At 38.0% G+C, this 16,419-nt stretch overlaps 1 protein-coding gene across 5 annotated transcripts in view; it reads right to left on the reverse strand.

Moving 5' to 3' along the window:
• QSER1 (glutamine and serine rich 1) overlaps positions 1–16,419 on the reverse strand; it is a 44,436-nt gene that overhangs the window by 14,497 nt on the left and 13,520 nt on the right. For 3 of the 5 annotated variants that reach the window (XM_015630087.3, XM_019006898.2, XM_019006899.2), the window contains exons 2-7: positions 13,288–13,397; positions 11,953–12,117; positions 6,666–8,659; positions 4,906–6,604; positions 1,724–2,019; positions 567–683 (exon numbers count right to left, since the gene is read on the reverse strand). In XM_015630087.3, coding sequence (XP_015485573.1) covers positions 567–683; positions 1,724–2,019; positions 4,906–6,604; positions 6,666–8,659; positions 11,953–12,117; positions 13,288–13,397 — 4,381 coding nt within the window. Of the gene's footprint in view, positions 1–566; positions 684–1,723; positions 2,020–4,905; positions 6,641–6,665; positions 8,660–10,721; positions 11,521–11,952; positions 12,118–13,287; positions 13,398–16,419 lie in introns of those variants that run through there. The other 2 variants (XM_019006901.2, XM_019006900.2) reach the window with 2 other exon arrangements.

The following is a 16,419-nucleotide window of genomic DNA, read 5'->3' on the forward strand; positions in this document are numbered from 1 at the left end:
TCTGTTAAGCAAAATTTGTCTGTTTTAACAAGTAAAAATTTCAATGCTAAAGAAAAAAAAATCAGTTTAAACCCCCCATGTTTAAATACAATGGTAAGATATTCTACAGCATTTATATTTAAAGCAAAATTCTCCATCAGATTTCCAAATAATAATTAAAACCAAAGACAATAAGGTAAGGGGAGGTACTCTGGGCATCTTTTTCTGCCTTTATTTCATTCTCCACTTGAGTTATCCCAAAAGCATTATCTGCCTGTTAAAATTGTATCCTCTCTGTATCACTCCTACTGCAGAAAGCAGTTGTTACACAAGCCTCTCTCCTCCACTGATTTTATCCTGGTCAGGAAAACTTGGTCCTTTATGCAGCTGAAACAATCCCAAAGACCCCACCCTGGAAAGCAAAAAATCAGCCCATGGATGTATTTAGGGAGAGTTTGGGTTGGAGGGGTTTTTCCTCCCTCTAGGATGATTGCTAAGAATGTATGCCAGAATCATATTTAGTTTCCTAGACTTGCATTAAGGAAAGCAGCTCCCATGAGGCTTCCCAAGGAATTTTGAAGACTCACACTGTTAGTAGCAGCAAACTCTCTGTGTCCGTCACGCACTTCAGGAACAAACTTTTGCAATAAAGCCTTCTGTACTTTCCAGATAGCTGGAGGCTCTTTTCCTGTCTGCAAAGCAACCTGGAAGAACATAAAATTGTTTGCTAAAAACAGTGCTTATTTTTCTTCCAGAAATCTGTTTGTACGTCATATTTTTTAAGGAAGTTACCCAAGAATAAAATGTAAATAAGTCATTTAAAATTCCAACACTATAGTTTATTAAGTCCTGTTTGCAATTATCAGCTTGAATGAGAATTTTCTATAGATCCTACAAACAAATTACTCACTCAAATAAACCTTTTGGAAAATGTCATCAAACACTGATTATTTTTTCGTGACTCTTGAACTAACAAAGTTAAAATTCAAAATATCTCCTAACATACACTAATCCATTTTACAAGTTACAATTAGGGGAATATTTCAAACTGATAACACCTGTCTTATGTGACAAAGCTGCATTAATTAATTTAAAACTGCAGCTTGAGAGGATGAGCACAGAGACAAGTAATCAAAAATACTAGAAATTCTCAAACAGTAAGAATATTGCTGGTTATGAAAGCCACAAAAGGAAAGGTTAACATGCAGAAGAATTAAAATGGTGAAGCAACAAAACCAAACCAAAACAAAAAAATCCAAGACAACAAGGAAATTCACATAAACTCATGTGAAGAGTTGTACTGGTTGCTTATGCAAATAATTTCTTGTTGAAATACAAAGCAGAACTTCTTACAAAAAACCAGATGCCAACTCCATTCAAGTTCTTTTGCAAAGTTACACTTAAAAGTCTACTCCTTTGTTTTTCAAAAAAATGTAGTCAACTGCCTCTGAAAAATTTATGCCTTTTAATATTAAAACAGGTAATTCCAAGTTCTTACAGAGGTTACTAGCACACCGATTTACTTTATTATGTATGTAGCATAAAATGGGTCATGTACATTCAAAACATGTTTGTAATCTTCACTAGAAAGACACCTTTAAGGCATTTTGGCAGCAATCAGGGAATATTAGAATAGAAAGAGAAAACTAATCTGCAGCCTTTCCTCTTCTGGTAGTTTCCTGAGGCTAAACTCATATGCAGGTGTTTTGTGCTGTGTTTCACCCCCAGCAAATATTCAGATTACCTTTAGCGTCTCTATATCTTCAATCTTCACTACAAATTCATCACGTTCTCTGTACATGCCCTCTCCTTCACTGTCCATGTTCTCCTCATCAGTACATCCTTCTATTGCAACAGTCTCCTGTATTTTTGCCAGTTGTTCTGAAGTCACAGCATCCTGCTGAGCTACTTTGGAGGGGTCAGCTGGGTTGATTTTCTCCTGCACGTTGCCTACAGGAACAGCTGTCTGTGGAGATTCCTGCTTTATTACAGCACTGGTGGTGGTGGCAGCAGCAGTAACAACTGTTACTTTTTCAGTTTCTGAAGAAAAAAACCCCAAATTTTAGTTAAATTATCGAGGATTAGCAATGTAATATGGAACTATGTTTTTCTTCTTTTCTGTTACAATTTATATTAAAAGCAACTATTCTAGGAAAAACACCTGTTCTAGGAGTTAAAACAGAAGCAGTATTTGACCACAGCTAAATCTTAAACAAAACCAAAATACTGTAGCTAATATACCTCTGTTTGTATTAAACTTCTGCATCTGTTAGCATATGGAATTAATAAAACTGGATGCTTTAGAAAACAATTTGATAGTTAGAGACATGATCACCAGGTAATACTGTTGTACTTTGTGTCAATAAGCAAATACAACAGTAAATGTTACAACACTGAATCTTGTTACCTGCTGATAAGTCAAGTCTTTTGAAATTGGATTGCAGAAAGAGAAAAACACATGAAATATGAAAACATCTTCTGTGTGACTTTTGGACATTTATCATTTATATCTTGTGATAATGTAACAGGAAGTTCCAGATTAAAACTTTAGCAATAGCCATATTTTTTTATTAACAGCCTTATTTTAATAGCCTATTTTTTAATATTAACAGAGGTGAGCAATGAGAACTGATGATAAAAAAACAAAGAAGGGAAAAGAACATTCCTTTCCTCTTCTATTCCAAAGAGCCAAAGAGAGGTCCCACCTTTCCAAATTATTCTTTCCCACCTGAAAAAAATTAGAATCTTTTTTAGATATTACTTTACAGTCTTCTATGCATTTTAGTTTAATCAGTCACTTGCTGCTCTAAAAGAAATCAAATTAAATTAACTATAACACAATTACTAATATCACTCAGGAAACTTTAAACCACTTTACAGTTTTGTTACATTCACTGTTAATTGTTGACTTGAAAAATTATAAAAAAGATGATGTAACATATTTTAACAAAAGTGACTCCAAACAAATGAGTTAAAGGTCAGATTAATGTGTCAATATAAAAGCCACGTACCAAGTAAGTGAAGATTCATTAAATCCATTCAGTAAAATTATTAATTTGAAATGTGAAATGTGTTTTTCCAGATACATCACCTCACATTATTGCAAACAGATTCTATTTCTTCAGTAAGAGAGAGCTCTGACAGCTTTAATTAGACACACCATTATTAGTTGCTCAGGTATATTTACATATTTGTCAGAACAGCAGATAAAGGTACATGTACTACTTAATACTATCAACAAAAAACTATATTTTAGTATTTGCCTGTCTATACTTATTTGCAAAAACAGACAGAAGAGGGAATTAGAAAAGCTGCAGAACACCAGCAAGAAAGAAATAACTCATTATTAAGCATCCTGTACAAACAATCTCGTGTGTCACAAAACAGGAAGGTGAACTCAAGAAACTGGTGACATATGTATTAAATCCTCATGGATAACAAAGAAGACACAATAATATTGTAAAAGAAATCACTGCAAATAAAACACTCATGGAAGTGCTCACCCAACAAAAAGAACCATTTGAAATATTTCTTTGGACATTGTAAATAGAGATGGCTTATTAAAATTAACAGACTTCAGCAATAGGCTCACACCATGGCACTGTCCAGATTTCAGCTTTCTGGGAAGAAAAACAATCACTACTTATTTTAAATATATATTCAACTGAAAGACAGGGAAGGAACTTCATCCTCTGTAACAGCCTTTTTGAAATGCAAGCACTTAACATAATTACATAGAAATAGCCACAGAAAAAAATAGAATAGTAATTAAGATGAAGTATTGTTCAGCATCTCACGTATTCTGCAATATTTTTCCAGCATCTTAGGTGTGATTATTACAATTCAAGTTTAATTTTGCTATGTATTTTTTCAGTAAATCATGTCACACCTAGAGAAAAAAAATATCTCTCTCTCTCCTTTAATCTAAAAAGGGAAACCATTACTTCATTCTCTCTTGTTAAGAATCAGCTTACGGGTCATGGATTCTGAATCCTGAGAAGAATTAAAGAAATGTTTCATTTTCTCCCTGCGATTATTTTGGAAGACAATGGCTTTTCTCTGGAATCAGTACAATTATGTGATTGGCTGGATAGTTTCTAATTGCTTACCAGAGGGGAAAAAACCAATCTTTACTGAAGAGACCTGTCTAGGCAAAAACATTCTATATGCTGATAATACTCCAAAATAAAGCAGCAGCACTTAAAAGCTCTGAACATGGATGTACAACGTGGATGTAACACAACTGGAACTCCAAAGTGTGTGAAAAGCTAATTACTACTGTGATCAGTGGTTGCTGCCTGCCCCTCCCTTCCCAAATCAATCCTTCCCAGATTTTGTTCTTCTGTTAGCAAGCTAGCAACACACATGGAGCTAAAACATTCTGATCATTGTGGCTCAAATCACTCCTACCTTGGACCAGCCCAGCCAAATGAGTGCAGTTTACAAGTGCAAAAGTTGTTTCACAAAATATCCAGTGCAACTTCATCGTCAGAGAAAATTCCTGTTTACCTAAAAAGAACTTATTACCTGCTGATGACAATTATTAATATATTCTCCTGCTAGAATTTTTTAAAAACAGGTTTAGAGCCTCTGACACGTTTTGTTGATGTTACCAGATGAAAATCATATTTAGTATTTCAAGCCAGAATCAAAGAGAACATACACATTATTCCAACTCCAGGCTAAAATAACTTTTTGGCATTAGTCCTACTTAAGTAGCATTAAAATGTTTATTTACACCTTTTCTAATTGTGGAAAACACTGTTGTAGTCCATAATCAATACACCTTTTGAAGAAAACTCTTAATTGTGGCCAAAACCAACCAAATCAAAACCTTTACCTGAAGAGAGATAAAATTATTCTTTTTTTTGCCCCATCAGCTACAAAAATCTCCTTCAACATATGCACTTGTAGTAACCATTTTACCTGATTTGATCTTTTTGTCAGATGTTTCATCCAGGGCTGACAATGCAGTAGAGATGCTCTTTTGAAGATCATGGTTACCACCCACAGAATCATCTTCGTCAGAAGAAAACGAAGGCAACGTTTCTAAATTTTTCTTAAGTTCCTCATCGGCTTTTTTGGTTGGACTTTCTCCACTGACCTCAGCAGCCACAGGTGGTGCTGCTGCTGGCTGAGGCTTGGCAGAGGGCTGCAGGCAAGGGGTACGAACTATTTGTGTGACTGGTCTCCTAGTCCTGTTTGGCATTCGTACAGCTGGAGTGGAAAACTGTTGCCTAGGCCCAGACTTTAGAAAGTCTAAAAAAGATGCAATAAATCCTGTTCTGACTTCAGGCTGTTTTTCTTCAACTTCTTTAATTTTTTGCCTCATTCTTTCCTGATGTTGGTAAGTATCATAACAACCTTCAGAAACAGGAGAAGAGTATGTGAAACACGAATCATTTCCTCTTGAATTTTGACGTTTACACTGTCCACTTCTTTTTACCTGTTTCTGAGTTGCACTGTCATCTTCTGCAGCATTTTTGTTTTGGCTTTTTCCTTTGCTTTTTTTCTTCTGAAGGTTCCCTTGAGTTAAATCTTGGCATTCTTCTTCAGTTCTATTAATGGCTCCATCTGCACTTTGGGGCACAGACAGCGGCTGCAATGGAACCTTTGACTGGCTCCCTGCTACTGTACCATCATCACCACCCATATTAAAATCATTCTCTGAAGCAGCACTTTCCTCACTTAGGCTCCTACCACTTGAAACAAACTCTGTGTCCCTTGCATTCAGTGTACCATCAACAGAAGCATCATTATCTTCTTCAGATTCGTGACTGATGCTGGATTGTTTCTTCACTCGAACAGCCTCTTGCTCTTCTTGACCAGGACCGAGGGTGGGAGAGGTCATTCTTATTGGTACACTCTGATCAGAAGTTTCAAGGTGCTGCTGATCCAGGTTCACAGTTTTTGTCTGTATTGTTGACACTGGGGTAAGATTTAGAGTAATTTGGCCTCCATTCAGAGAAATATTATTTCTGCTTGCTGGCTTTCCAACTACAGTAGGTGAGGCACTGAAAACAGAAGACACGTGTCTGGAATCCAACGATCGGAACTGCGTTTTGGACTCCTCACTATTTTCAACAGTTTGGATTTCCTCTTCATTAGAAGCTGATTTGGCAAAGTCAGATGGTGTCACTCCACAGGCTGCTGCTGTTGCTGCTAAGATGTCATCTACATTGGATAATATATTCCTCTCATCACTGAGAAGTATAGATTCTGGGAAGCATATTGAACTAAGAGAAACAAACTGATTTTTTGCATCGTGTTGATTTGTCTGAGTAAAATGATCTTTTGCTGTCAAATGCTGCTGTAGTGGTTTTGAAGACTCAGAAATGTCCATTTTCATTACTTCTGAATTCTGACTATGAAGCTGTTGCTGAGAATGACCCCCATTACTTTGAACAATGTGGCCATCCATCTGAAGGAAGGGATGTGTCACCTGCTGAGGACTCTGTATTCTTTGCACCTGCGGCGACGCCTTTGCTTGCGCTAAACCCGACTGCAGGATTGACTGGTGAAGAATCTGCAAGTCACAGGTCGACTCCAGCAGTACCTGTGCACTTGGCAAACACAGCTGATGACCATGTCTTAAAGCATGAGGCTGTGGTGGCGTGCTAATGACCTGGCCCTGCTGCTCTTGAGCTTTATTTTCATGTACCTTATGCATGAGAGAATCTAATGACCTGGCCCTGCTGCTCTTGAGCTTTATTTTCATGTACCTTATGCATGAGAGAATGCTGTTGGTTTATCTCCTTAGCACTCACGGTTCCCTGTGCTGTTCGCATTAAATTAGCTGTCTTTTTGATATCATGGCTTAGGCTGCTGATATGGCCAATGTGTTGGGAAAGCTGCTCCACAGAACTGACCATTCTTTCATCTTTTTTTGCTCCTTGAAGAGTAAGTCCAACAACTTGATCTTCAAGACGAGAGTTGCTTCTGATTACGCTTTGAGAGTATCTGTCATTTGCTTTTGAGACCCTATAGGATGCATCCTGAGCACTGATCTCGTCCTCCGCTAGGCTTTGAGTGGAAGACTCCAGAGTGGCTTGCTGTTGCAATGCCTGCATGTCCTGCATCGATAATTCCTCCTCCTGTTTTGATGAGGCATACAAGTTAGAGTCAGACTTCCTTTTAACGTAGGACTTGGTTTCTGAGGAAGGTCTGTTGTTCTGCAGCGTCTGGGAGTGAGCTGGGGATGCAAAAGGAGACTGGACAGATGGCAAAAACTTTTGAGACTGCGGAGAGGAGGATTCTTGTGACTGAGAGTTCTGAGAAGAATGTAAAGAAATATAGCTTTGATTAGGACTCGAGGCTGGAAGAGTTTGTACCCGAGGAGAGGCGTTAAAGGAAAGAGAAGGCGATGTTAACGTTAAAGACTGCCCTGAAGAATAGCTTTCTGAAGGACTAACAGCTGCTAAAACTTGTGATTGAGATGAAAAATTAACTTGGGACTGGGTAACTGGAGATAAACCCTGAGAGTGACTAGAAGAGTAGCTCTGAGCTTGGCTGACTGAAGTAAGTTCCCTCATTTGCCCAGAGTAGTTCTCATTTGGAACCGAGGTCAATACCTGTTCCTCTGAGGAGTAATTTAGAGTCTGACTGTCAGAAGTAATAGCTTGTGATTGCCCAGAAAAAGTCAATGTTTTATACAGTGAGGGCAGCTTCTCAACCTTGCTGGAAGAGAAATCCTGTGAGTGGCTGACAGGTGGCACATTCTGAGCCTGGCATGAAACATAATTCTGGGACTGACTAACTGACAAGAGGCTGGGGAGCTGTGCTGTAGAATAGATCTGTGCTTGGCCTGTAATGACAGAACTCTGGTTTTGTGCAGTTTTGGCATAGCTCTGTGTCTGCACAGTGGGAGCTACACTCTGAGGTTTGGGGGTCTTTGTTGACCTCGGAGGCTGCTTCATGGAACAGTTTTTCACTTTTGCTGTGGAAGCAGACGGAAAACCAGGTGATGGAATTGCAGACGTGTACGACTGAGCAAGTTCCACTGTGACTTGAGAAGTCTTCTGCTGTGGTCCTCCATTGCTCACCTGAGTAACATCTCCAACTGGACTGCAGGATAATGCTGAGTGCCTAGATGTATCCTGAAAGTTAACTCCACTTGTACTTGTTAAATAGCTGTGTAAGGAATGCTGTGAAACAGTCAGTTGAGGCTGGACAGACTGAGTACTTGAAGGCCGCTGGTGGTGTTTAATAACACTACATTCTCGCTGAAGTGCTCTATCCATGGAAGCAGTGGAACCAGTGAAGACAGATGTGCTGTAGGCCTGAGACACCTGCTGAGCTCCTCCAAGGGTCGAAGGCAACAAACTGAACTGAGGCTGCAAAAGATGGGGTGCAGATTCTTGAGCAGAACGATATGTTGATGACTGGGGGGGTACACTGGTACTCAGAACAGAGCTGCCCAGGCGCTCGAATGTCAAAGCAGCTGGAACGGTGCCTTGGGATGTTTTAATCTGTAATAAAGGATCGTGGGTAGTCAAGAGACCGTTGGATGTAGCACTGAAAGTAGCATCTTGAAGAGTAAGAGAAGGGGCAGTAGCAAAGTTTCTGCTGCTGAAGGTGTTGGGATGCTGATACGCTGATAAAGCAGAGGTTGGTGGAAATGTTCCAGAGGTTGGCAAAGCTCCAGTAACAAATAGTTCTGTGGCTGTCGAGGAATGCATACCTGGAAAAAACAAAAACAAAACAAGAAGGAAAAAGGAGCATAAGGGAGCTTCACAAGTTACAACATTGCATTTCTGTAAGTCATTTAACTGCTAGCTCTTACAGCATTTATAAATATAAGGTTCTTCAGAATCACCACCCTTTAAAAAAACCCAAACATACATAGGGAGGCACTTATCAAGGGTCATTTTCAAAATGGAAGTGGCAGGGTTTTTTTAAAATGCCCAACTCTATACCTGCAGTGAACTGCAGAGGGAAAAATTCATATCCTTAAGATGCGAATTGTGGCTAAAAAAAATTGTACAAGATTAATTCTGCTTTGAAATTGAAGGCTCTTTATTAGTTTTTATTTCAGTTGAAAAAAGAAACAAACTTATCAAAATTTAGTAAACTGATCAAAAGCCCTGGCCACCTTTAATAAACAGTAAAAAGGCAAAATTACACCTTAGCAGTTGTAATACATAATTTAAGAAGTAATCCCATCTCCTGGATTTACCCTCACCAATAATTTTATAACTCACTTTATGGGAAACATTTCAGAGCATACAGTGAAATAGCTAATGGCCTATACGCTCTGTAATTCATTTTCCTAAAGGAGTGGTTTGACTTTCAGTACAAGCAATAAATATAATTTGTATGCTTTCTGAAGTGAGAGTCCCAAATATCCACAGACAGCAATTATCTGCACGGTGCAGTAGCAACTATCCAACTGAAAAGTGTATTTCTTATTTGTATCCAGCCATTGGTATGACATCCTGGCTTAAAGAAGATTTCTCACCAGAATACACTACTCCAGCTGAAATAGGAGTATGAAATTCTCTTGCAAGCTTTGAGGCTCAGAGCAGTGATCCACAGAATTCAGTGCTTTTCACCCTGTAAACTTGCAGACACTGGTGAAGTTTGTGTAATGTTTCCAAAGTCTACCAAGAAATGCTAAGAAGGTAAGTTTATTCCCAGAGAAGCTTAAAATTCTTGTAAGGGAATCAGTTTCCTCTGGGAAATTTACCAGGGTATGCAAATCAGAAAAAAATAAAATCAGGGGAATGATTTGACTTTTTTCGGTTCTTCTTGCGCTCTTAAAACAGTTTTTAGCTTAGCATCATTTAAGAATAAATAAAAATTCTCACTAAATATAGCTTGTTTTGAAACAAATACTTCAGTTAAAAAAAATATTTCATTTTACAATACAGTAAGTCTTCTTAAGCTGATTGCAACTTAATCATACAATTGCTTTTGAAGTTTCAGGTGAAGCTGAGAAATAAATTCTTTGTTTCTCTCTTTCAATCCAAGACAAGCTGATATGAAGAGATGTGATAGTGAAGGAATGCCAAGGTATTTTTCCTTAGTCAACAATAAGGTCTTTCTGAGTGAGAAAGCAAAATCAGTGTTTTAATGCACTTTCCCCCCCCCCATTCTAAAAAACTGCAACATCATGTACAACTGGATTCTCTTTTACTGATCCCTACTGCTAACACAAAGGAAGGGCCATCCAGAAGCACTAAAGAAAGGGAAGAATTTAAACCTGTTTTAACTGCAGATGTTCATTTCTCATCTAACCTGCATTTTACCTTTCTCTTCCATAAATCAAAACCCTTCCAAACACACCCGTGACTTCTTAAACCAGACAAGAGCCAGTCACAGGAGCACCACTAGGGCAGAACTGGGCTTTATATTCTAATATTTGTTCAGGAGCAGACAAAAGGTATGGCAAAGGTACTAAGTTGCATGCACAGACACACCCTCACTACCCTAAGAAATCAGAACACTGATAACACAACTCACAGATCAAAGGAACACTTGGAAGGACAAATATAACAAACACAATGTTCTTCTTTTTTCCCCCAAAATCAGCACTTGTGGGGTTTGGAAAAAAAAAGCCCAAAGTAAGAAACCCTTCTAAAAAAGAGAAGCTTTTTTTTTTTGCTTTCCCTCATCAAAAAAGTTTGTAGAAGACAAAGCTCTCCAAAGACACCTGGGAGGATTGAGGGTTACAGAAAAGCAGCAAAAGTACTTAAGGACAACAGAAAGCTCAGAGAACTGGTAATATTGAAAAATGGGCTTACTGATGAGTTCTTAGTAATGAGTACTGAGAAGTCTCTCAATCACTGGTACCAACATCAAACCCGACCCACAGCATGTCTCCCCATTCTTCACAATTCACTGTTAGGCAGGCTGCAATGGAGAAAATGCTAGGACGAAGAGAAAAAAAGATTTCTTCCCAGCTGACACTCTATTGTGAGGATGGGTCATCATAACTCTAAACTCATAACTGATTTATATTGTTTGCCAGGTTACCAGTGTGCATCTTCATCTGTGCTCCCACATTTCTGCTTTTGTCAATGGTGAGTTAAAAGCCAGTCTCTATTCTCAACTTTTTGAGCAGCTCTTCACAAAATGCAGCTGCACATTACCCTTAACAGAATGAGTGCAAACTGTCAACAAAAGAACTGCTCCACTCTTGCTACCTTGTGCCTCCTCCCCAAATCAGAACAGCAATCATACAGCTGCACTGAGAAACACAGCAGCCTGCTGATACAGAGGAAAACCATCCCACCAAAGGAAAAAAGCCACTCAAACATTTTCTGCCAGATCAGTGAATGGATCCAATTCACTGCACAGCTGCACAAACGCTCCATAAGATTAACCAGAACTTGAAGCTACCCACAGATGCAGTAGCAACACTTATCTTGGTGTGACTGTCTACAGTGAGCTCAAAATCTGCAGTTTCCTGCTCTGCACAGAAGGCTTGACAGATGGGGGAGGTTTGTTGAAGGCAGTCAGTCTGCCAAAAGAGATGGCACATTTGTTTAGTTGTAAATTAGATCCCTTATTTCTATGTGGCATGCACCTTCTTTTTGAGAACACCTTGCTCATTAGTTCTGTGTACAAAGGGGCCAAAGCTACTCATAGACTTTTAGTACTAATATCACAGAAAAAATTATCACAGGGAACAGAGTTTGAGAGTGAAAGATTTGCTAGGAGGTACAGGTAGTGTGCCTGAAAATGCTTATAGTGATAGTGAGACTAATTCCAAACAAAGCTGGGAAAATAAATTTGACTCAACAGACTAAATAATACCCTATGCATCTAAATTCCTCCTAAACAACCAGAACTTCTGCTCATATAAATCTTATGATAACATAACTTCATTGATTTTGATATATTTAAATATTGAGATGTAAAAGAGGTAGAAAACATGCAGCCTTCTCAGTTACTCAGAATATTTCTGTTTCAAATGCTCCAAAACACTCAATATAACAATGACAAAATTTTATTTCAAGAGAAAATATTCACCTGTCTGCCAGGAAGGAGCCCTGAATTGTGGTAAAAGGGTAGATCCTGAAGAGACTGCCTGAGCAGTACGAGACTCAATAGCAGAGAGAAAATTCATAACTGAAGAAGTTTCCTTAGTGTTACCTCCAGCACTGTGCATACTGGTATCAAATATTCCTGAAAGACCTAGATGATGAAACAAAACAAATAATTCAGATGACCTTCAAAAAAGCAAAATCAAATAACAAAGATATATGTTCATAATTCACTAAAAAACTCCCACTTTAAGAAATATTAGCAAGTACATTGATTTTTCTGTGTTTAACTGTTATGCAGTGTTAGAAGTGTAAATTGAAGCTTCGGTATACATTTTAAAACCCATTACTAAATGTATGTCAAATCTGATGCTTATAACAGTATTTAGGTACACAAGTAAAATGCATCTCTGAAGATTCACTGTTCTATTTTCACCTGGTTAAACATTCAGAATTCCTCCTGAAACATGTTCAACTTTTCTATATCCAGTTTCTCCCTTTTAGGCAGCTTATGGAAGTTTGGACACCTCTACAGGACTGGCACATGAAATGGGGTTTTGGTTGCATTCCAAGAAACACCTTTATGTGTTTCCCATTGCTCAGACCTTTCAATAGCAGGGATTTCAATGGGAAGGACTGGTGGGATCCAGAGTTGTAACTGAGATTATGTCAAGCCTGCAATTCTGACCCTCCATCATCCTGATCAAGGGCCTGGCCAGGAGACCACACACTCCGAAGTTCAATCACCTTTGGAAACTGGCAAAGTGAGCATGAAGAGGTCAAGCCCCATCTTCTGACACAGAGACAGGATATCAGGCTCAAAGACAGACCCCAGTGCAGATGTAACACACCCCAAGCCACTGCTGCATTTTAAATTAATTTTAACTTCTATCCAGCATGGCCTGAGCGTGCACATGGAAGTACCAGCAGCAGTGGGCTCCAGCTCACACCAGTTTTGCTGTTTGCTTTAGTCTGGAGGAGCTGGCAGCATTTCTGTGCTGGCTTGGAGGCACACAACATTTGGCTCTTATGCATAGGCCAAATCCCAAAAATCTGTATTTTAAAGAATAAGTGCAGCTTTTTCAAAAAAACAAGATACCAAGATACGAGATTCCTTCCTAGTTAAGACATTTAGATAAAAGCAAACAATTGTTAACTTTCTGCTAAACACTCAGCTTTTCTAACAACAGTTGCCACCACTTATATGACAAACTCCCTTTGATTATAAAATACATTAACTTTCATCTAAATTACAGAACAGTTAGTTTTTCTTTTTCCTCTGCAGCTACTTAAGCAGTATTCTCATGATAAGGACAGTTACCAGCAGGATGTTGCGTAGTTGAGTATCCAGGAAGCTGATGAGAAGCTGTGTATGTCTGTCTGTGAAGGTCTGTTTCTGAATGTGATGAATGTCCTCCTCCATAGCTTAAACTAAGGAAAAGATTAATAATTAATATTAATAATAATAAATACTTAAAGAATAAATATTATTAACAAAATGTACAGCTATAGAAACAAAGAACAATCATGAAATTTCAATAACAAGCCAAAAAGTTACAGAAATACAAGAAAACAAAAGCTTAAAATCAGACAGATCTAGTTCTGCTAGGATATTACAAAAAATGTTAAGTAGATTAAAAAAGTACTATTGAAACCTAAAAAGCCAAAGGGTGGAGGTAGGGGGAAACCTTACAAAAATCAGAGCTGATCACAGAAAAGTTTATAAAGGACTAGGTCAGAAAGACAGAGTTCAACTGTAAGAGACACTGGACACTATTTGTAATGATTTACTGATATAAAGTCTGCAAAGCACATAACTATCAATACATTACTCTAGCATTTACATTTTTAATTCCATTAAAACTTACAGGACCTCATTTACTTCAAAGGCTGAAATGACTAGGAAGCTGTGGGGGCAACAGTTTTTAAAAGGATTTTGGTACTTTTGGTATGATTTAATAAAATTGACAGTGAAAGCATTACCAAGGGACAAATCCATCTTCAGACCTCCTAGCATTAAATGTAAGTTAATGATTCACAGCTTTTATTTAACATTTTTAAGTGAGTCACCTAAATGAACATGATGTTGCAATCAGGCTTAATAGAAGCAAACTGAAAATATACATTGTCTGTGTAAAACCAATAATGCAGAAAACAAATAAATGTAATCTAAACATCAAGCAACCTAAAGATCTTGCCAAAAGCCCTAATGATTTCCAGTTTAAAAAGCAGAAAACAGGGGGAAGCAAAACAAAATCCCCAGAATTTCAAGCTTCCCCAGACTAGGCTCTGCATAGCACCTGTCAAATGGAAAAAAATGAAGGCCAGCATGACCAAGTAACCATTTACCTTCTTCTTTTCTTGCCTTTTGGACACAAAGCTTATAGGTAGCTGCTACTTACTCCAGTGCACATGTGAGACTGCTTTAATTTCAAAATTCAAATGTAAACAAATGCCAAAACAACCCAAACAACGAAACGCACAGCCCTCCCTGCTGCCTGCTGCAAGGGAGAATTCCCTTATCTTTCATCCCTGGGGATGAGGGGCAGTCACTCTGCATAAGGAAAAACTGAATTCTCGGTGCCAGGAATCATGACATCATGGGAAACTTTTATAGAACACACCAAATAATATAAAAACTGGCAACATTGCTGGGTTTGCTTCATTTTCATTAAGAGGATGAGAGGAGCCAGACGAGCCTCTTAGAGCACTGTGACCCACACACATCATGAACCAGCAAGAGCCTGTCTGTGCAGCACTTCCCTGCCTGAGATGCACAAACAGGGGATGTATTTTCCACTTCAGCAATGCTCTACAGTCAGCATGCCAGGCTACAGCACTAGCCTAAAGAATGAACCAAAATCCTTTGAAAAAACAAAGAACCTCAGCTACTGCTTTTCCCAGTTGTGCTCATTGTCTAGCACTTTAACACCTCTCACAGCAATAATTGCAATTTAGAGAATTGCCAAACCTAAATTCAAAGTCAGCAGATCCCTGTGCTCATGCTGTAGAGGACAGATCTTTGTGAAGTTCAACACTATGCATCAGCAACTGATTTCTATTATATGCTGACTGAAATCTAACTATTTGCATCACAGCTATGGACAACTGGCAGACATGATTGCATGACACTGTAGGTAATTGTGTTATTTACAGCATTAAATATTTTCTATTATTTCCAGACAAAAAAAAAAAAAAATAGGAATTGCAACATTATTCTGCACATAAAACATTATGCAAGTAAAAAAATTAATTGAAATGCAAGTATTTTCACAAGAAAAATTTTAAAGTTAAGGTGGTTTGGTGTTTTTGAACAAACTTGCATAGCAGGGAAAAAAAGCCCCAAATACAGAACTTCAGAGACATAAAGCTTTATTCAGGTCTTTTAAATAAATAAAGAAGCACTACATGAAAAAATAAGTTTCTAAACTGAAGCACGGCAGTGCACGCATTGTTGGCAAGAATTATTTTCACTCACAAAAACACTGACCTTTGAAAACTTTCCTGCAGCAGCAATAGGTTGTATTTAGGTTTTCATGCAAGTTTACTTTTAAGCTTTTACCTATATAAAGGTATGTGATGCTAACTTCTCTTTCATACATGTTTTAAAGGCAAACTCCAAAATCCTACAGCAGCACAGCTTCCTTTTTTTTATCTGTATTTTCAGGCTGAGAGGCACTCTGGTGGTGTTCCAGGCAACTGGGGCTATTTTGGCAGCAAAAACTCTTCCATATGAGGCAAGACCCCCAAACCCAGTACAGTATATCAAGCAATATCACCTCATTCCTCCTCTTCAATTGTAAAAGCAAAAGGTCACCAGCAAAAATTGAATGAACTTTAATTAACCACGTAAAAGTTTTGGAAATTTAAAAATTTGTTGTGAGGGGGTTTTTTTGTTTGTTTGGGTTTTTTATTATTTATTTTAAATTTCTATTTATTCTGGTAGTTCAGTGATGATTGTGATTAATTTCCCCCCTCTTCACTCCTCTACAATAAACACCTTTTTTTGTATAGGGCAGGTACAGTACACACAAATACCACAAGACAGCCTAATACACAAGCCTGCACACCAAAGGCAGAATGCTCTGGAAGATAAAAGTAACTCGTAAAACAAACTTGGACAAAACTGTGTAACAAAGAGGGAACTAGAATTAGCACTTGGATACAAAATAACCTCTAGCAGCACTCAGAAACATTGTTAATTACTAGAACCTCAAAATTCTAGTAAAGATGGACATCTTAAAACACTGTGAATATATGATGGTGCCTTTTTTTTTTAATACAGACTCCTAGCTCATAGTTAATGCAACCACAACCTCAAAAATGAATCTGTCTTTCAATAAAAAACACTGTATTTATTTGAGCAGTTGTTTATTGTATAATTACTGCTTGCTGGAATGTAGATTCTTATCTCAAAAAGCCTTGCATATATGCCTCAAGTTTACATAAGCTT

This window comes from Parus major, chromosome 5, assembly GCF_001522545.3.
Source record: "Parus major isolate Abel chromosome 5, Parus_major1.1, whole genome shotgun sequence".
In the NCBI taxonomy this organism is placed as follows: Eukaryota; Metazoa; Chordata; class Aves; order Passeriformes; family Paridae; genus Parus; species Parus major.